General features: G+C 45.7%; 1 protein-coding gene across 3 annotated transcripts; it reads right to left on the bottom strand.

Moving 5' to 3' along the window:
- Positions 1 to 201: 201 nt before the first annotated feature.
- LOC110497434 (T cell immune regulator 1, ATPase H+ transporting V0 subunit a3a) lies at positions 202 to 20,301 on the bottom strand. 3 transcript variants are annotated; one of them, XM_021573538.2, is made up of 21 exons: positions 20,130 to 20,301; positions 16,795 to 16,917; positions 16,052 to 16,130; positions 15,637 to 15,785; positions 15,274 to 15,369; positions 14,763 to 14,827; positions 12,149 to 12,275; positions 11,869 to 11,951; positions 11,595 to 11,688; positions 10,830 to 11,042; positions 9,047 to 9,200; positions 8,780 to 8,919; positions 8,067 to 8,224; positions 7,890 to 7,980; positions 7,327 to 7,445; positions 5,295 to 5,508; positions 5,027 to 5,140; positions 4,722 to 4,808; positions 4,393 to 4,513; positions 1,197 to 1,368; positions 202 to 841 (listed from the first exon to the last, which is right to left on the bottom strand). In XM_021573538.2, the coding sequence occupies exons 2-21, from the start codon at positions 16,909 to 16,911 to the stop codon at positions 757 to 759; spliced, it is 2,478 nt and encodes an 825-aa protein (XP_021429213.1). In that variant the 5' UTR covers positions 16,912 to 16,917; positions 20,130 to 20,301; the 3' UTR covers positions 202 to 756. The 3 variants fall into 3 exon arrangements, with proteins under 3 accessions (XP_021429213.1, XP_036810256.1, XP_036810254.1); XM_036954361.1 differs by lacking the exon at positions 20,130 to 20,301 and adding an exon at positions 19,851 to 19,979; XM_036954359.1 differs by lacking the exon at positions 20,130 to 20,301 and adding an exon at positions 17,128 to 17,264.
- Positions 20,302 to 20,392: the final 91 nt, after the last annotated feature.

The raw sequence follows: 20,392 nt of genomic DNA, 5'->3' as shown, positions 1-20,392 counted from the left end.
TGAAGAATCTCTAATGTAAAATGTCGATTTAACACTTTTTGGTTACTACATGATTTCATAGTTTTGTCTTCATTCTACAATGTAGAAAATAGTAAAGAAACCCTTGAATAAGTAGGTATCTAAACTATCATTTATGTTGGCTGCCGTGTTTATACTCAACATTGTAGTGGATTTTCAGTAAAGTAGAGACAATCCACAAGCTTTTAGGGATTATAAAACAATCCTTTAATGGCATTCATTTATAAGTGGTAATAACATAGAAAGCTCCCATGCACATAATGGTGCCCCAGTTGTACCCTGGGAAACGTAGTGCACTCCTACAGTAGCCATCTTTGTTGTAGGCTCACCATTAAAGAGAAACTTGCAAGTCAAAAACCGCTTCCTGAGCAAAACAAACGCTAACTATATTCACAAGTTCCTCTCCTTTTTAAGAAGGATACCATCTGCAAGATGAAAATTCAAGTCAAAAATTGTTAGTATCAAACAATAGCTTATTAGGCTATACATGTATCTGAAATGGAACCCTAAAACCTATATAGTGCACAACCTTTGACCAGGATCCATAGGGCTCTTGTCAAAAGTAGTGCACTATATAAGGAATAGGTTGCCATCCCAAACACCCTACATCTGTCAGTATTTCATATGTAACATAACGTCCTGTGTTGAAAGCGGTATATAGAACAATGCAAGCTTATTATTGGGCTATATCTGTGTAGGTACTGCAATTCCTCTGTAACAATGTCCTGTGTTGAAAGCCTATACAGGGTTCAGGATGGAGGAGAAGGAGAAAGGGTTGAGCTTGTATCCCGTTCCACTGTAGAACTTATTCTGGAACTCCACCCTGGGAAGAGGAAAAATAGGAATATTAGGGATGGAGAATGGTGTGGCTTGAAGGACGTCACGCTGCTTATTCAGCGACGACCACTTCCTCCTGACGTGGCTCGAGCTGAGGCTCGAACCAAGCATCTCTGCTTTGCTAGCACACGTGACTGCCCTCCCGAAGCGTCTTACCATCCGCGCCACCGAAACGCTCACAATTCTGCGACACTTCAGGCTGAGAAGTTTCACATGTCCCCGTGTGTGCTGTGCGTGCGTGGGATACAAATCAACTGGTTGTGTTTGTGGGCGTGAGAGATGGAAAACATTGAGGGGCAACAGTTTGGTATGTGAATGACAACAGGGTGTGTGTGACCCACCAGTGCAATCTGAGGGCGTGCAGGAACGCGGACAGCCCCTCCATGACGAGCAGGATGGAGACGGTGAGTGTAGCGAAGAAGGAAAAGATGACGGCTAGAACTACAGATCCCACGTAGCCCTGCCACGACAGGCTGATACGCATCACCATCACCCATAGCACCTCCGACAGCTCTGCAACACACACAACTGGTATTATGCCGTACTCAAAACTACTGGGAACTCTGACTTGAGTGAGTTCAAGACAACTGGTAACTCTGAGAAAAACTAGCTCCGACTGGGAAAAGTCATTTTGAACGGTCATCCAACTCGGAAACTGTCATCTTTCTAGAGCGCCGACCTGAAGCTCACTGACGTCATGATTTGACCTTGTTTTTTTTAAAGAGTTCCCAGTTGTCTTGAAAGCACCATAAGTAGGCTGTCACTTTTCCATTTAGCAAAGAGCATACAAATATGTGGCTCTTATTTTATATAATCACCAGGTCACACAAATATATAAATGATTATGTATGTAGAAGAGCTGCTTAAAATGTACACTACTGTCAAAAGTTTGGGGTCCAGGGAGGTTAAAATGACATCAAATTGATCAGAAATGCAGTCTAGACATTGACAACAGTGAAGAGGCAACTCTGGGATGCTGGACTTCTAGGCAGAGTTGCAAATAAAAAAACATCTCAGACTGGCCAATAAAAAGATTAAGATGGGCAAAAGAACACACTCTGGACAGAGGAATCGCCTCTTCAATGTTGACGTTGACACTGGTGTTTTGCGGGTATTATTTAATGAAGCTGCCAGTTGACTAGTTTTTCAAACTAGACACTCTAAAGTACTTGTCCTCTTGCTTAGTTATGCACCGGGGCCTCCCACTCCCCTTTCTATTCTGGTTAGAGCCTGTTTGCGCTGTTCTGTGAAGGGAGTCGTACGAGATCTTCAGTTTCTTGGCAATTTCTCGCATGGAATAGCCTTCAATTGTCAGAACAAGAATAGACAGTTTCAGAAGAAAGGTCTTTGTTTCTGGCCATTTTGAGCCTGTAATCGAACCCACAAATACTGATGCTCCAGATACTCAACTAGTCTAAAGAAGGCCAGTTGTATTGCTTCTTTAATCAGGACAACAGTTTTCAGCTGTACTAACATAATTGCAAAAGGGTTTTCTAATGATCAAATAGCCTTTTAAAATGATACACTTGGATTAGCGAACACAAGAGTGATGGTTGCTGATAATGGGCCTCTGTACACATTCCATTTAAAAAAATCTGCCGTTTCCAGCTACAATAGTCATTTACACCATTAACAATGTCTACACTGTATTTCTGATCAATTTGATGTTATTTTATCGGACAACACATTTGCTCTTTCAAAAACAAGGACATTTCTAAGTGACCCCTAACTTTTGAACGGTAGTGAATATATGTGTACAGTACCGGCCAAAACTTTGGAGCCCTTGACTTTTTCCACATTGTGTTACGTTACATCCTTATTCTAAAATGGATTAAATAAATCAAAAATCCTCAAACAAAAATGTATAAAACATTTTTACGTAAGGATTCCACCCCTTTGCTATGATATTTGAAATTGAGCTCAGGTCCAGCCTGTTTCCATTGATCATCCTTAAGCTGTTTCTACAACTTGGAGTCCCCCTGTGGTAAATTCAAATGATTGGACATGATTTGGAACGACACACACCTGTCTATATAAGGTCCCATAGTTTAGTTGACAGTGCATGTCAGAGCAAAAACCAAGCCATAAGGTCGAAGGAATTTTCCATAGTGAGCCGAGACAGGATAGTGTCGAGGCACAGATCTGGGGAAGGGTACCAAAACATTTCTGGAGCATTGAAGGTCCCCAAGAAGAAAGTGGCCTACATCATTCCGCCCTAGAGCTGGCTGCCCAGCCAAATTGAGCAATTGGGGGAGAAGGGCCTTGGTCAGGGAGGTGACCAAGAACATAATGGTCACTCTGACAGAGCTCGAGAGTTCATCTGTGGAGATGGGAGAACCTTCCAGAAGGACAACCATCTCTGCAGCACTCCACCAATCAGGCCTTTATGGTAGAGTGGCCAGACAGAAGCCACTCATCGGTTAAAGGCACATGACAGCCCGCTTGGAGTTTGCCAAAAGGCACCTATAGACTCTTAGACCATGAGAAATAAGATTCTCTGGTCTGATGAAGACAATATTGAACTCTATGGCCTGAATGCCAAGCGGCACGTCTGGAGGAAACCTGGCACCATCCCTACGGTGAAGCATGGTGGTGGCAGCAGCATGCTGTGGGGATGTTTTTCAGCGGCAGGGACTGAGAGACTAGTCAGGATCAAGGCAAAGATGAACGGAGAAAAGTACAGAGAGATCCTTGATGAAAACCTGTTAAGACGCTCAGGACCTATGACTGCAGCGAATGTTCACCTTCCGACAGGACAACGCAGGAGTGGCTTTGGGGCAAGTGTGTCCTTGAGTGGCCCAGCCAGAGCCCGGACTTGAACCCGATCGAACATCTCTGGAGAGACCTGAAAATAGCTGTGCCGCAACCTGACAGAGATTGAGAGGATCTGCAGAGCAGAATGGGAGAAACTCCCCAAATACAGGTGTGCCAAGCTTGTAGCATCATACCCAAGACGACTCGATGCTGTAATAGTTATGTTACTTGTTATTTGGATATTGCATTCAAAATGGCATCCCGATAGCCTTTTAGTTTTGGACTCAACCACAACATACTGTGTGTCCATGAACTGCAGTGCTATGTTGGCATTGTTCAACATTTGGAGTCAACTTGGGAATAGAATGTGGGCTCTCGTTCGATTGCTTAAAGGTGATAGGAAAAGGGTTTCCTGATAAAAAATAAAATAAGTAGTCTTCTCCTTGTCTCCCGCCCTTTATCTATTCTGATAAGGAAGTACTTGACAGGTGAAAGAATGTCATGTGATGGAAGCTGGATTGCATTCAGTGCATTCAGTTGTCCAACTGACTAGGTATCCCCCCTTTCATCATTAGGCCAGCTTTCACCTGGTCAGTTCTTTCAGATCAGTGCCATGAAGGATGGATTTGAAAAACAATTGTGTAGATAAAGCAGGAGACTTAAGATTTAAGTTTATGTGTGTGCGTGTGTGTTATGACAATGTCACACACAGGCACAAACGTCACTGGCACAATGTGACTGTGTGTGTGTGTGTGAGTGTGTGAGAGAGAGAGTGAGACTCACGTGCATGTGCAAGGCTGAGGGCCCACAGTCGTAGATAGGAAGCTGTGTTGGAGATGCAGCCCAGACAGTACTCTATAGTGTGGATGGCCTGGTGCATGAACACATCCGCTGTATCAAACTCCTGCAGGGGAGGATAGAAAGGGTTAAAACCAGAATCCCAAATCAACACTTAGCCCTGGTCCATATTTACGAGACACAGACCGAAACCTGGAGGGACTACCTTGTCCAATAAGAAAAACCCATTTTCGTTTTCAGTTGGTACGGTTTACATTAATTAACAAGACCCAGTTTCCTCAAATGAACCCTCCTACTTTCTACCCCTCCCTCACCTCCTCCTCTCTGGTTCCTCCTTCTTCCAGGTCTCCTTGTAACGCGTTGATGGAGCTGGTGTCCGTCACAAGGTGGCGCCCTTCTCCCTGTCGCACACACACATGTGGCATCTATTACTTACAATCAGAGGGTTGAGGTCTAGAACCAATGACTCAGTGGGGTAAACAGGCTTCATGTCTCAATCACACACACTTAACTCCTTCGCCTACAAGCAAAAATGTAGTTATCCACTTCCAATCCCGGTCTTTCTCTCTCTCTCTCTCTCACTCTCTCTCTCTCTCTCTCTCTCCCTCCCCCCCCTTACCCCTCTTGTGTTGGCTCGTCTCCTGTGGTTGTAGTAGAGATAGAGTGGTTTCCCTAGTAACAGGACAGGCACTGACGCCAGAGCGACCACCACCAGGACCCTCTGGACTATCATCTAGAGGGAGGGAGGGGACAGAAGAGAAACAGACATTTGTTCAAGTTGTCCATTGCTAGAGCTTCAATGCAGCTAGGTGGAGAGGACAGGTACGATCACGTGTGTGTGTGCATGTCTGTCTGCCGTCCACACGTGACGTGCGTGCGGGTCTCACCTGTCCGCGGTAGAGGGGCGGATTATCCTCATTCTCAGTGAACAGGAACATATCTATGAAGTGTATGAGGATGCTGGGGGCCAGGTCGGAGTCCTGGGGGCTGAACACCACCCACTTCAACAACACCATGAAGACCAGGTAGCCAAACAGACACTGCATGAACAACAGCTCTGGGATCAGTACCAGGAACACACTGCTCAGCTGGTTCAAGTGACTGGAGGGTGTGAGAGAGACAAAGAACATGACTGTGATCAGATGTGTTACTAAGGTCTCCTTGGAAAAGACAGGGTTCATTATAATACAAACCTCAATTCATAGGGTTAGAAGAAATAATGCCAAAAGATGTAGACTATATATACAGTGGGGCAAAAAAGTATTTAGTCAGCCACCAATTGTGCAAGTTCTCCCACTTAAAAAGATGAGAGAGGCCTGTAATTTTCATCATAGGTACACTTCAACTATGACAGACAAAATGAGAATTGTTTTCTCTCCAGAAAATCACATTGTATGATTTTTAATGAATTTATTTGCAAATTATGGTGGAAAATAAGTATTTGGTCACCTACAAACAAGCAAGATTTTTGGCTCTCACAGACCTGTAACTTCTCTGTTCTAGGCTCCTCTGTCCTCCACTCGTTACCTGTATTAATGGCACCTGTTTAAACTTGTTATCAGTATAAAAGACACCTGTCCACAACCTCAAACAGTCACACTCCAAACTCCACTATGGCCAAGACCAAAGAGCTGTCAAAGGACACCAGAAACAAAATTGTAGACCTGCACCAGGCTGGGAAGACTGAATCTGAAATAGGTAAGCAGCTTGGTTTGAAGAAATCAACTGTGGGAGCAATTATTAGGAAATGGAAGACATACAAGACCACTGATAATCTCCCTCGATCTGGGGCTCCACGCAAGATCTCACCCCGTGGGGTAAAAATTATCACAAGAACGGTGAGCAAAAATCCCAGAACCACACGGGGGGACCTAGTGAATGACCTGCAGAGAGCTGGGACCAACGTAACAAAGCCTACCATCAGTAACACACTACGCCGCCAGGGACTCAAATCCTGCAGTGCCAGACATATCCCCCTGCTTAAGCCAGTACATGTCCAGGCCCGTCTGAAGTTTGCTAGAGAGCATTTGGATGATCCAGAAGAAGATTGGGAGAATGTCATATGGTCAGATGAAACCAAAATATAACTTTTTGGTAAAAACTCAACTCGTCGTGTTTGGAGGACAAAGAATGCTGAGTTGCATCCAAAGAACACCATACCTACTGTGAAGCATGGGGGTGGAAACATCATGCTTTGGGGCTGTTTTTCTGCAAAAGGACCAGGACGACTGATCCGTGTAAAGGAAAGAATTAATGGGGCCATGTATCGTGAGATTTTGAGTGAAAACCTCCTTCCATCAGCAAGGGCATTGAATATGAAACGTGGCTGGGTCTTTCAGCATGACAATGATCCCAAACACACCGCCCGGGCAACAAAGGAGTGGCTTCGTAAGAAGCATTTCAAGGTCCTGGAGTGGCCTAGCCAGTCTCCAGATCTCAACCCCATAGAAAATCTTTGGAGGGAGTTGAAAGTCCGTGTTGCCCAGCAACAGCCCCAAAACATCACTGCTCTAGAGGAGATCTGCATGGAGGAATGGGCCAATATACCAGCAACGGTGTGTGAAAACCTTGTGAAGACTTACAGAAAATGTTTGACCTCTGTTATATACCCTTTGTTGGCAATGACAAAGTATTGAGATAAACTTTTGTTATTGACCAAATACTTATTTTCCACCATAATTTGCAAATAAATTCATAAAAAATCCTACAATGTGATTTTCTGGATTTTTTTCCCTCATTTTGTCTGTCATAGTTGAAGTGTACCTATGATGAAAATTACAGGCCTCTGGGAGAGGAGAGGGAGAACTTGCACAATTGGTGGCTGACTAAATACTTTTTTGCCCCACAGTAAATCACTGTTGATTTGTTACGGTAATGGTTTTAGGGTGTGTTTGTGTCGGAGTAGAAGTGGAGACCTACATGTAGTTGAAAAAGGACAGGCAGACTCCGAAAGTCATGTGGACGACCCCGATGATGACGGACATCTTCATCTTGTACGAGTTCAGGAACGTCAGGTGGTTGTTGGCCAGCCGCCAGATCTACAGGTCAAAGGTCAGAAAACAGAGCCCGACAGACATCGTTTTGGAATGTGTCGAATTCAAGTATTCCGCACACAAGAATGTTTCTTTACGTTTAGTTTTGTTTCTCTTTTTCATTTCTTGTTGAAACCAGCACAGTACCTAACATATTTGTACGGTTATAGGCCTATGCCTGTTAGTAATCGCCATTGCAGGACAATAAAAGGAAATGGAATTGCGTAATGTTAACGCCATGTTTCCATTTGACTCAGTCCTGGAAAATGTTGATGTGGCATCACCAGAGCCGACTCACTCCAAAGCAGCAGTATGAAAGAGCTAGGATACATGTTTCAAGGGGGTTCCCAGTGCCGGCTCATTCAGTATGGAATGAAGACGTCGAACGGGAAAACAGGCCAAACCGATATAGATAAAAGAGATGGACGGATGTAGTTTAGAGTTAGTTACCGGGTCGATGCCAAACGGATAGGGTCCCTGGAACACTCCGGTCACGTTCGGGTCCAGAGTAAGATACTGGTTCTCTCTCAGAGTCTCATCACTGACACAGAATGGAGAGGACAATGTTAGCGTGTGTGTGCGTCTGTGTGTGTGTACGCATACATGTGTGTGTGTGTATCCATTTACGTCCAGTTGTAGTGCTGGAACATAGGTTGTAGGTGCCATCCCGACGGGAAGGGGCTGAGGCCTTTACTGAAACACTCGTTGTAGACGGCTCCGGTGTAGATAGAGAATAGACCCATCAACAAGATCAGATACCGACCACCAAACATCATCTGCCAGATCTGAGAGAGAGTGAGAGAGAGAGTGAGAGAGTTGCTCTTCAGTTGGATGAGGTACAGTGTGTGGCTGGGCCAGTTGAAACACTTTCATTTCCAGTACTGATTTTACATGAATACAAACTAGAGACAGGAAACTGGGATGATTGTGTGTTTGGGAAGAGGCTCTAGCTTCCGCTCCAGTCCTCCGGCGCCTGATGGGTGACACACCCTGGAGTCACCCACCCCTGCATTAGAGGGCTCTCCCCTCCTCCTGTTTACCTTGATGCTCCCGAGTGGCGCAGCGGTCTAAGGCACTGCATCTCAGTGCTAGAGGCGTCACTACAGACACCTTGGTTCGAATCCAGGCCATGATTGGGAGTCCCATAGGGCGGCGCATAATTGGCCCAGCGTCGTCCGGGTTTGGCCGGTGTAGGCCGTCATTGTAAATAAGAATTTGTTCTTAACTGACTTGCCGATTTAATTTTTTACATTTTTATTTTTTTTTAAATAAAATAGTCCTGAGTTTCGGGTCTTTCTCCTGTAGTACCATCCACAAGGAGAGTGGTAAGCTGTGTGTACCTCGTTGTCGTTGGTCCTGAGATTGAGGTCTCTTTCCTGCAGCACCATCCAGAGGGCGGCCATGGTCATGAGGAGGCCGTGGCCCACGTCCCCAAACATCACCGCAAACAGGAAGGGGAAGGTGATGATGGTGTACACCGCTACGGACGGAGCCACAGGAGGGACAAACACACAAAACATACACAGAGCGAGAGTTAGGGTTGACAGAGTTGGTGGATGACTGTTGAGTTTTCGTGTGTGTGTTTGTGTGTATGTATATATATATACCTGGGTTGACCTCTCTGTATCTGGCAACACCGTATGCGTCTACAATGCTCTGGAAGCCGGCTGTGAAGGAGTTGGTGTGGAAGAGGGTGGGAGGAGTAGTGCTGGGGTCCGGGAGGCGGTTATAGAATGAGTCCACACCACTACCGTTCTTCCTCTGTGGGAGAGGGAGAGATGCGAGAGAGAGATATTCCTGTTAAAGTAATCATAACACCAAAATCTGATTACGCATTCTTATGACGTTTCTACCTGACCAAAGTCTCATTTCTTTCACCTTGATCATCCCTGTCTATTCTTTCACATTGATCATCCCTGTCCTCCCTATCCCTCCCATCTCAGAGCAACTTTGATGGGGGTGGGGGCCACACAAAATCCTAACTGGTCATGAGGGGCTGCAGTAAACTTGCGGGTCTGCGTACCCACATCCATACACACACATGTAGTCGACTGATTTGTGCAATCAATCCATCTGTGCAGTTAAACTACATTGAACAAAAAATATAAAAGCAACATGCAACAATTTAAAAGATTTTTTTCAAATTATTATATTATTTATTTATTGGTATTTTACCCTCTTTTTTCCTCCCCAATTTCGATCTTCTCTCATCTCTGCAACTCCCGAAGTGGGTTTGGGATGCGGAGGTCGAGTCATACATCCTCCGAAACGTGACCAGTCAACACCCGCCCGCCCGCCCGCTCTTAACACCCGCCCGCTCAACCCGGAAGCCAGCCGCAACAATGTGTTGGAGGAAACACTGTTCACCTGACGACCGAGGTCAGCCTGCAGGCGCCCGGCCCGTCACGAGGAGTAACTAGAGCGCAATTAGCCAAGTAAAGCCCCCCCCCCCCACCAAACCCCTTCTCTAACCTGGACAACGCTGGGTCAATTGTGCGCCGCCCTATGGGACTGCCGATCACGGCCGGTTGTGATACAGCCCGGGAACGAACCAGGGTCTGTTGTGACGCCTCTAGCACTGAGATGCAGTGCCTTAGACTGCTGTGTCACTCGGGAGCCCAATTTCTATGATTTTACTGAGTTACAGGTCACAGAAGGAAATCAGTCAATTAAAATAATTAAATTAGACCCTAATCTATGGATTAGCTATTGATTGTGGCATGTGGAGTGTTGTCCCACTCCTCTTCAATGGCTGTGCGAAGTTGCTGGATATCGGCGGGAACTGGAACATGCTGCTGTACACGTCAATCCAGAGCAACCCAAACATGCACAATGGGTGACATGTCTGGTGAGTATGCAGGCCATGGACAAAATGGTCATTTGCAGCCTCCAGGAATTGTATATATAGTTGAAGTCGGAAGTTTACATACACTTAGGTTGGAGTCATTAAAACTCGTTTTTCAACCACTCCACAAATTTCTTGTAAACAAACTATAGTTTTGGCAAGTCGGTTAGACCATCTACTTTGTGTATGACACAAGTCATTTGTCCAACAATTGGTTACAGACAGATTATTTCACAGACTAATTTACCAATCTAAAAATGATGAGCTGACATGGATAATTGAGTGACTGTCAGTGACTGACATAACAAGAGGAAAAACTGCTGATGCACAACCAAATGTAGAAATTGCACCTTGTATATTCTACTATTCTAACTCGTAAGTTGAGACCTCGACTGAGTTCTTAAAAGAAATACAAAAAGAAATGTTTTTGGAAATTGATCCGAGGGCTTACAAAAGCTAAAAAAGAGAGAAAAAAAAGAGAGAGAGAGAAAGCCGCCATTTGCCCATCCCTCCTCTATCTCCTCCCCTCCCTCCTCCTCTCTCACCGTTCCCTCTATCAGGGCGCTCTGCAACAGTAGCAGTTTCCTGACGGGACACCAGGCCTCGGCGATCAGACACTTGTCAGTGACGGAGGGGCTGCAGAGGTTGAGCACGGCCTGGACGGCCTTACACTTCTGGACCCGCACCTTCCACTGGGGCAGCACGGACATCGAGCGACACAGCAACTGCTGCAGGTAGTGTTCCGTCTGGGAGAGGACCTGAGGGAAACCATGGAGGGAAGGAAGGGGTTTAATAAACACAGAATAGATAAGAATCCATACAAATAGAATGAGAACCATTCTAATGATATGAATAGAACACCTTCCACTGGGGCAGAACCTCCTGTCTGGGAGACCTGAAATAAATCATGGCGAAGAGGAAGGGGTTAACAAACCAGGGTGCTGCCATAGGAGTATTTTTTTAAATGTAAACTTTATTTAACTAGGCAAGTCAGTTAAGTCAGTCAAACCCAGACGACGCTGGGCCAATTGTGCGCCGCCCTATGGTACTCCCAAACACGGCCGGTTGTGATACAGCCTGGAATCGAACCCGGTTCTGTAGTCACACCTCGAGCACTGAGATGCAGTGCCTTAGACCGCTGCGCCACTTGCGAGCCCAAGGTAGAACAGGCGTAGCCTGATATCTACCCAACATCGATGACGACTGACGAAGACACAGAAAACTGAGAGATAATGATTGTTCCAGCTCAAAATGATCTGCTTGTCTCTGCCCATCTCTCTCTATCGCTCAATCTCGCTCTCTTTTCTTACCGTTTTGATGTCTACTATCCTTCCCTGCAGCCCGTGCAGAATCTTCTCTCTCTCCGTCGTACCCTCTGGGTAGTCAAAGGTGTGGGTGTGGAAACTGAGAGAAGGACAGAAGAAGAAAGAGACGGAGGAAAGAAAGAAAGAGAGACAGGAAGAGAGAGAGAGAGAAGGGGTAAGAAAAAAAAGGAGACCAAGAATCATTAGATTAGACAATAAATTAGACAAATTCAACATGTAACTGAAAATTGTTAGAAACTTTGGATCTGCTCTCACTAACCAATCACAGATCTTCTTGACTTTCTGTCCAATTTGCTCGCCCCAGAAAGAGATGAGGAAAACTGTCCACTGGACCATCTCACCCTGTGATTGGTCGTAAAAAAAATGAAGTAAGGAAGTGGGATTTAGAAGGGGGGGAAACATAATTTTGCTGATGTGTGTGGAAAGGGAAATACGTCCATTCTTCATAAGGATCCTCCGACATTCTTTCCTTGGCTCGTCCATCTTTATTCCTTATTTCCTGTATTCATCCCTCTACTGTCCACCCTCTCATTTGTTACCGTTTCAGGAAGCTCCAGACTCTCCTCCATCTCCCTGAAGTCGACGATGATGTAACCGCGGCACGCTCGCCAGAGCAGCCGCTCAAACGACGGAACCTTCCACGGGTGGACCACGCCAGCCACAAAACTGGGAAGGAGACGAAAGAAGACACGTGAGGGAAAAAAATACCCGGAAACACTTTATTTGGATAGTCCGCCTGTCTACTGACTATCAGTAACATTTCGGCCAACTATCTACTAACCCTAACCCTAGCTCTAACACTAACCTTGACCCTTATCTTAACCTTGACCCTTATCCTAACCCGTACTCTAACCCCAACTTTAACCCTTAACCTTATGCTTAACCTAACCCTAACCCTAGCTCTAACCCTAACCTTGACCCTTATCTTAACCTCGACCCTTATCCTAACCCGTACTCTAACCCCAACTTTAACCCTTAACCTTATGCTTAACCTAACCCTAACCTTAGAAAGCAGTTGCTTATCAACAGATAGTCTATTGATCATATGAAAATCCGGAATATACAAATAACGTTTGACCAAATATCTTTCATCTTTTCTCCTCTTGACACTGGTTGCGTCAAATGGCAACCTATTCACTATATAGTGTACTTATTTTGATCGGGGCCCTTAGGGAATAGAATGCCACTTGGGACGCAACCACTTTTGCTGATCACATATTCTCTTTTATATATTGCAATGCGAACTCTATTTAGGCTGCTTGTCAAGCCAGCAGGGAAAGTCCATTGGATAGTGTTCTTCCCAAATGGCACCCAGCCCAATTGCCTTTATAGTGCATTACTTTTGACCAGAGCCAGACCACTGCATAGGAATTAGGGTTCTATTTGAGATGCAGCCATTGACAAGGAAGTGATTGATATCAAAGGAGGCTGGTGGGAGGAGCTATAGGAGGACAGGCTCCTTTGTAACGGCTGGAATGGAAGGAACGGAGTCCAACGTGGTTTCCATATGTTTGATGTACAGTGGGGCAAAAAAGTATTTAGTCAGTCACCAAGTGTGCAAGTTCTCCCACTTAAAAAGATGAGAGAGGCCTGTAATTTTCATCATAGGTACACTTCAACTATCACAGACAAAATTAGAAAATAAATCCAGAAATTCACATTGTAGGATTTTTAATGAATTTATTTGCAAATTATGGTGGAAAATAAGTATTTGGTCAATAACAAAAGTTTATCTCAATACTTTGTTATATACCCTTTGTTGGCAATGACAGAGGTCAAACGTTGTCTGTAAGTCTTCACAAGGTTTTCACACACTGTTGCTGGTATTTTGGCCCATTCCTCCATGCAGATCTCCTCTAGAGCAGTGATGTTTTGGGGCTGTTGCTGGGCAACACGGACTTTCAACTCCCTCCGAAGATTTTCTATAGGATTGAGATCTGGAGACTGGCTAGGCCACTCCAGGACCTTGAAATGCTTCTTACGAAGCCACTCCTTCGTTGCCCGGGCGGTGTGTTTGGGATCATTGTCATGCTTTAAGACCTAGCCACGTTTCATCTTCAATGCCCTTGCTGATGGAAGGAGGTTTTCACTCGAAATCTCACGATACATGGCCCCATTCATTCTTTCCTTTACACGGATCAGTCGTCCTGGTCCCCTTGCAGAAAAACAGCCCCAAAGCATGATGTTTCCACTCCCATGCTTCACAGTAGGTATGGTGTTCTTTGGATGCAACTCAGCATTCTTTGTCCTCCAAACACGACGAGTTGAGTTTTTACCAAAAAGTTATATTTTGGTTTCATCTGACCATATGACATTCTCCCAATCTTCTTCTGGATCATCCAAATGCTCTCTAGCAAACTTCAGACGGGCCTGGACATGTACTGGCTTAAGCAGGGGGACACGTCTGGCACTGCAGGATTTGAGTCCCTGGCGGCGTAGTGTGTTACTGATGGTAGGCTTTGTTACTTTGGTCCCAGCTCTCTGCAGGTCATTCACTAGGTCCCGCCGTGTGGTTCTGGGATTTTTGCTCACCGTTCTTGAGATCATTTTGACCCCACGGGGTGAGATCTTGCGTGGAGCCCCAGATCGAGGGAGATTATCAGTGGTCTTGTATGTCTTCCATTTCCTAATAATTGCTCCCAGTTGATTTCTTCAAACCAAGCTGCTTATCTATTGCAGATTCAGTCTTCCCAGCCTGGTGCAGGTCTACAATTTTGTTTCTGGTGTCCTTTGACAGCTCTTTGGTCTTGGCCATAGTGGGGTTTGGAGTGTGACTGTTTGAGGTTGTGGACAGGTGTCTTTTATACTGATAACAAGTTCAAACAGGTGCCATTAATACAGGTAACGAGTGGAGGACAGAGGAGCCTCTTAAAGAAGAAGTTACAGGTCTGTGAGAGCCAGAGATCTTGCTTGTTTGTAGGTGACCAAATACTTATTTTCCACCATAATGTGCAAATTAATTAATTAAAAATCCTACAATGTGATTTTCTGGATTTTTTTCTCATTTTGTCTGTCATAGTTGAAGTGTAGCTATGATGAAAATTACAGGCCTCTCTCATATTTTTAAGTGGGAGAACTTGCACAATTGGTGGCTGACTAAATACTTTTTTGCCCCACTGTATATATATATATATATATTTGTCCGTCTGTCACCTCAGCCTGATGTCTTGTCTGTTGTCCAGTAAGGCAGCAGTCTCCAGAGTAGAGGGAGGATGAGCCTGACAAGAGAGGGAGATAGGAGAAGAGTACAAGGCGCTCAACCAATGAGAGAATAAGTACAACCAAAAATCATGAGAACATTTGGAAGGAATAGGTGCAACTCTCGCTTAAAATTCTAATCTTGATCCATTATTTATCAAATTCGAGGTAAAATCATGATGTTTTGGCCGTCAATGTCCTTTATCAGAATGAAAGCTTCAGCTAAAGAAATCAACGCTTTTCCATACACATCTGCTGTGTTCATGAGTTCCTCGGAAACTTGGCCCATCCCGTTTGAAAATAACCGAGGTTTACTTGAATCGTTTTTTTTTACATTGGAAACTCAGAATTCCAAGAGTGTGTGAGTGCAACAATGGCCGACCACAGAGCAGCAGAGAGAACACTGGGATCTGTAGTTCATACCTGTGAGGTGATTAGAGGCCATGCTGCGAGCTGTCGTTCCTACCTGTGAGACAGTGAGAGTGTGTGTCTGGATCAGAACCCCTCTGTATTGGCTGAGCTGGATCAGCTGGTTCATCAGGCAGTCTCTGTTCCTGGACACCTGGACCAATCAGACAGCAGAACAGTATGAATAGCCCAAACAATGAAAGGAATCAAAAATAACCTGGCGTACAGCTGTATATGGTCCTGTAGAGTCAATTGCAACGTTTCGACTGGAATGTCTAAGGAGGGATATATTTTCAAAGTAGGAAAACAATGCCCCCTCACTTCCTCTCCCATTTTCCCCATCCATTTTCTCCCATCTCCCCTCTCCCTCTCCCTCTCCCATTTTCTCCCCCCTCCTAGCTTCTCTTTCTCCCCTCCTCACCTCTCGTAGCTCCCGGGCCAGCCTCTCGCTCTCCTCCTCGATGGCCATGAGTTCTCTGGGCTGGGGGGCGGCGGGCAAAGGGCTGGGGGTGGGGAGAGGACCCGCCTGCGGGGGGAACAGGGACCGAACGATCTCCTGCTCCAGGTACGCTGGGGAGAGAGGGACGAAGAGAAGGAAAGGTGGGGCGGAGAGATGAATGAACGGAGTAGGCGATGAACAGAAGGGCGGATGGAGGGATGGAGAAGGGAAAGAAGATGTGCAGAAAAGGAGAGTGGAAGAGGGGTGAGGGAGCAAGTGGACATCAGGTGCAGATTATCAAAGAGGAAGTGAGGATATGTAGAGGAGGCTTGATGAATATCCCATATGGGAATGCTCTCTGATCGTATGGTGTGAAGGTCAGAGGTCAGAGACTCACTGAAGGTCTTCTCCATCTCCTCACAGCGCCGCACCTCGTTCACAAACTTCCTCTGGAACGAGTTGACATTGGGGTTCAACTGGAGTGGAGGGGAGGGGAAGAAAAGAAGGAGAAGGAAGAAGAGGAGGAGTTAGAATACTAGAATGGACGTGAGCCTTCTTATGACGGATTAAAAAGTCAGCCATTTTAGTAAGGGAGTTGGTCAACCATAGTTTGCCAGTGCTGTAATAAGATAATTGTGTAAAACAATGAATGTGAATATTATCTGCACTGTATGTTCGCTAGCTAGCTAGCCAGCCATACAGTCTTAGAGGAATAATCCCGTTATTTGTTCCAGATTAACTGCCAATATCCCAACACTCCATTCAAACAACGCAGTCAATTCACAGCCACACACTGGCTGAAATCAGTTGATGATAGGACTTAGACAATTTATGTCGTACTACATACCTTAATTTCACTTTACTGCTTAAGTATAAGCAGGAAATGCATCTCCTATGCATTTAATACCATTCATTCCAATTAGACTGGTTTGGATTTCTCACTGACCCCAATGGCTGATATTTTCACCCCAGTCTGGAACTGAGGATTTGTGGCATAGCCCCTCCGGTAATTTAATAGGATATCTATGGTTTTGACGTTAATTATACATTTATAAGCCAAGTAAGCTTATTGTCTAATTAGTCTACTATCAGCGTTTACAATAGATGTTCAATACTAAAATGTCAAAGTTAAGAACTCACGTCTCGGAATTCGACCAGTCCCAGCTCTCCAAGCTCGCTGACGCAGTTGTAGGCTGACCCCGATTGGAGAAAGAGCTGCACGAGACAGACCTCCTCGCTCCGAAAGAAAGCGCCCATGGCGGCCTGCAGAAATGAGTGTCAAATAAACAATCAACTATAAAAGACATTATAAATGACCTGTTCAAAACTTCCGATAGACTCATTATTGGAAAAAGACAATAGCCTGAGTGTCAATGTTTGGCCTGACGCTGACCAGCGATGGAGTTCGCAAAGAACACAAACAGATCTGGGACCAGGCTAAAAAAAAGAAAAGGTGTTTCTTCTCAACTTTACCTGTCAGGTTGGTTAACTAACGGTGACAAAAATGTCAATAAATAAAAGCTAATATAGACCGTCCGGAGAGGAGCGTAAGCATCAAGAGATGGAGAGTAAGAAGAGGTAAGACCAGGCAAGAGGAGTTGTCGCGAGCTACTGAACACAGAAAAGTTCATTTCTCGAATATGTGACTCTGGGACAGATGGCCGGACAGTAATTGAGTTAAGATGAGGGGAAGAGAACAGGATACCACCCCATGTGACTGAGAGATGGTAATGAGAGAGACACTGATGAAATACTACAGTCTCTCAAACCTATAATCAAAGTCAGCTGAGGCGTAGCGGGGGCCCTAAAACACACACACACACACACACACACACACACACACACACACACATACACACACACGTATGTACTGCAAATAAGAAAAAGAAATCAGAGAGCTGTAGTACACTTTAGTATACATGGAAGTACTATCACTACTAATATAAATAGTAGCTAGTTACCATTTAATTAAATTGATAGAATTAAGTATTCAGACCTACTTAGAGGAAGACATAGCAAGGAAACATGTACAGGCTGTATTCAACAGTGATGGACTCTCACGAGGACTGTGTGCTCTCGTTCGCCGTGGCCGACGTGAGCGAGTCGTTTTAGCGCGTAAACCCTCGCAAGGCTGCCGGCCCAGGCGGCATCCCAAGCTTCAGAGCATCTCTCCATATCCCACTCTGTTGTTCCTACTTGCTTCAAGATGTCCGCCATTGTTGCTGTAAACCAAGAAAGCGAATGGCAACTGAACTAAATGACTATCGCTCCGTAGTACTCACTTCTGCCATCATGGAGTACTTTGAGAGGCTAGTCAAGGATCATATCACCTCCACCTTCCCCGACACACCCCTAGACCCACTGCAATTCGCATATCAAATACACAAATGATGCAATCACCATTGCTCTGCACACTGACCAATCCCACCTGGGCACGAGAAATACTTATGTAAGAATGCTGTTCATCGACTAAAGCTCAGCCTTCAACACCATAGTGCCCCTTCCAAGCTCATCACTAAGCTGGAGGCCCTGGGTCTGAACCCCTCCTTGTGCAACTGGGCCCTGGACTTCCTGGCGGTAGGAAACTACACCACCGTCACGCTGATCCCCAACACGGGGGCCCCACAGGGGAGTACAGCTCTCTCCTGTGCTCCCTGTTCACCCATGACTCCGTGGCCAACTCAATCATCAAGTTCGCTGACGACACAACAGTGGTAGGCCTGATTACCAACAACGATGAGACAGGAGGTGAGACAGGAGGCGAGACAGGAGGTGAGACAGGAGGCGAGACAGGAGGCGAGACAGGAGGTGAGTCAGGAGGTGAGGGCCCTGGCGGAGTGGTGCCAGGAAAATGCCCTCTCCCTCAACGTCAACAAAACGAAGGAGCTGATCGTGGACTACAGGAGACAGCAGAAAGAGCTCACCCACATCCACGTTGACGGGCCGCAGTGGAGAGGGTCAAAAGTTTCAAGTTCCTCGGTGTGCACATCACTGACAACCTGAAATGGCCCCTCAGATCCTGAAAAGGTTCTACAGCGTTGAGAGCATCGTGACTGGCTGCATCACCGCTTGGTATGGAAACTGCTTGGCATCTGACGCCACAGAGGGTGGTCCCGATGGCCCAGGACATCATTGGGGCCAAGCTTCCTACCATCCAGAGGTAGGCCTGTAAAACTGTCAAACACCTCGAGCCACCCAAGTTATAGACTGTTCTCTCTGCTACTGCACAGCAAGCGGTACCAGAGCACCAAGTCTGGTACCAAAAGGCTCGTGAAAAGAGTTAACTGTTCAGACTGCTGAACAGCCATCAAATGGCTACCTGGAATTTATTTGACCCTTTCTTTCCCATTGACTATCATTGACTCTATGCACACTCATATACTTATATTGACACTCCAACACAGACACACACACACACACACAAGACATATGCTCACGCACACACTTTCACATACGGTGCTCCTACTCTTTATTAACTATCCTGACTGCCTAGTCACTTTTACCCCTACCTACATGTAGATATTACCTTAACTACATTGTTCCCCTGCACATTGACTTGTACTGTTACTCCTTGTATATAGCCGGGTTTATCGTTTATTTGTGTTACTATTTTTTTTGTGCTGATTTTCTTACGTTTTAACTCTGCATTGTTGAGAAAGGGTTTGTAAGTAAGCATTTCACGGTAAAGTCTAAACCTGTTTATTTCGGCTTATGCGACAAATACAATTTGATTTGAAATGGTCTATTCAGACAGACAGCTTGGTGAAGGCGACCTCAGGGGGCTCAAGAAATTCGGCTTGGCCCCTAAGACCCTCACTAACTTCTACAGATGCACCATTGAGAGCATCCTGTCGGGCTGTATCGCCGCCTGGTACGACAATTGCACCGCTCACAACCGCAGGGCTCTCCAGAGGGTGGGGCATCCAGCCCAACGCATCACCGGGGACGCACTGCCTGCCCTCCTTCCAGGACAACTACAGCACCCGGTGTCACATGAAGGCCAATTTAGATAATCAAGGACCTCAGCCACCCGAGCCACGGCCTGTTCACCCCGCTACAGTTAAGAAGGCAGAGACAGTACATCAACGCTGAAACTAGAGCTCTGGAATCCTAGGGGCAGTGATGGGCTAGTTTTAGTTTCATCGGATTCAGCATAGCTAGCTAGGATACGATGCGAGGACGACACAATTACTCACCACGAGGCAATGTCGCTAACTACTACTCTCTTTTGGAGTCATGCAACACTGTCCCGAATCGTTGCAGTAGGAGACGCTAAACTGGCTAGCGGCCATCAATCAGCAGCATCAAAACGGCTAGCAGTAACCTAGCTGGTAAAGGCAAGCTAGCCGACGTTGGCTCGCATAGCTGTACACATGCCCGTCAAAAATAGAGATGGTTGACCATTTCATCGAAACGTCTTCACGTCGTAGGGCGATAACGGTTACCTGGACCGAAAAGGAACTTCTGTAACTTACCGTTATCTCGGTAGCTCGCCGGTTAGCAGTCTATTAACTGGGGCATGCTATCCCAGCGTTTCTCCCTCTAGCAGGTGGTGCAACGTGCACGATGCAGAGATGTATGTAAACAAAGGGACTACAGTACAGATGACCGTTACGTTAGATAACGACGTTAGATGGCTGAAACTATTTGACCCCCCCCCCCACCTAACCTGTTTAAAATTCTGGGACAGTGTTGTCACACACACCGGGGTAATTGCGTTGTATAACAATGTGTGTAA

This window comes from Oncorhynchus mykiss, chromosome 19 (assembly GCF_013265735.2).
Source record: "Oncorhynchus mykiss isolate Arlee chromosome 19, USDA_OmykA_1.1, whole genome shotgun sequence".
NCBI lineage: Eukaryota > Metazoa > Chordata > Actinopteri > Salmoniformes > Salmonidae > Oncorhynchus > Oncorhynchus mykiss.
This window is presented reverse-complemented; position numbering and strand designations above follow the sequence as displayed.

Coding starts and splice junctions, on each gene's coding strand:
- LOC110497434 (XM_021573538.2), bottom strand. CDS start 16,911: ATGGGCGCTTTCTTTCGGAGCGAGGAGGTCTGTCTCGTGCAGCTCTTT. Junction 9,201..10,829: donor GCGCCCTGATAGAGGGAACG/GTGAGAGAGGAG, acceptor CCTCTCCCACAG/AGGAAGAACGGTAGTGGTGT. Junction 7,981..8,066: donor TTCCAGCACTACAACTGGAC/GTAAATGGATAC, acceptor ATTCTGTGTCAG/TGATGAGACTCTGAGAGAGA.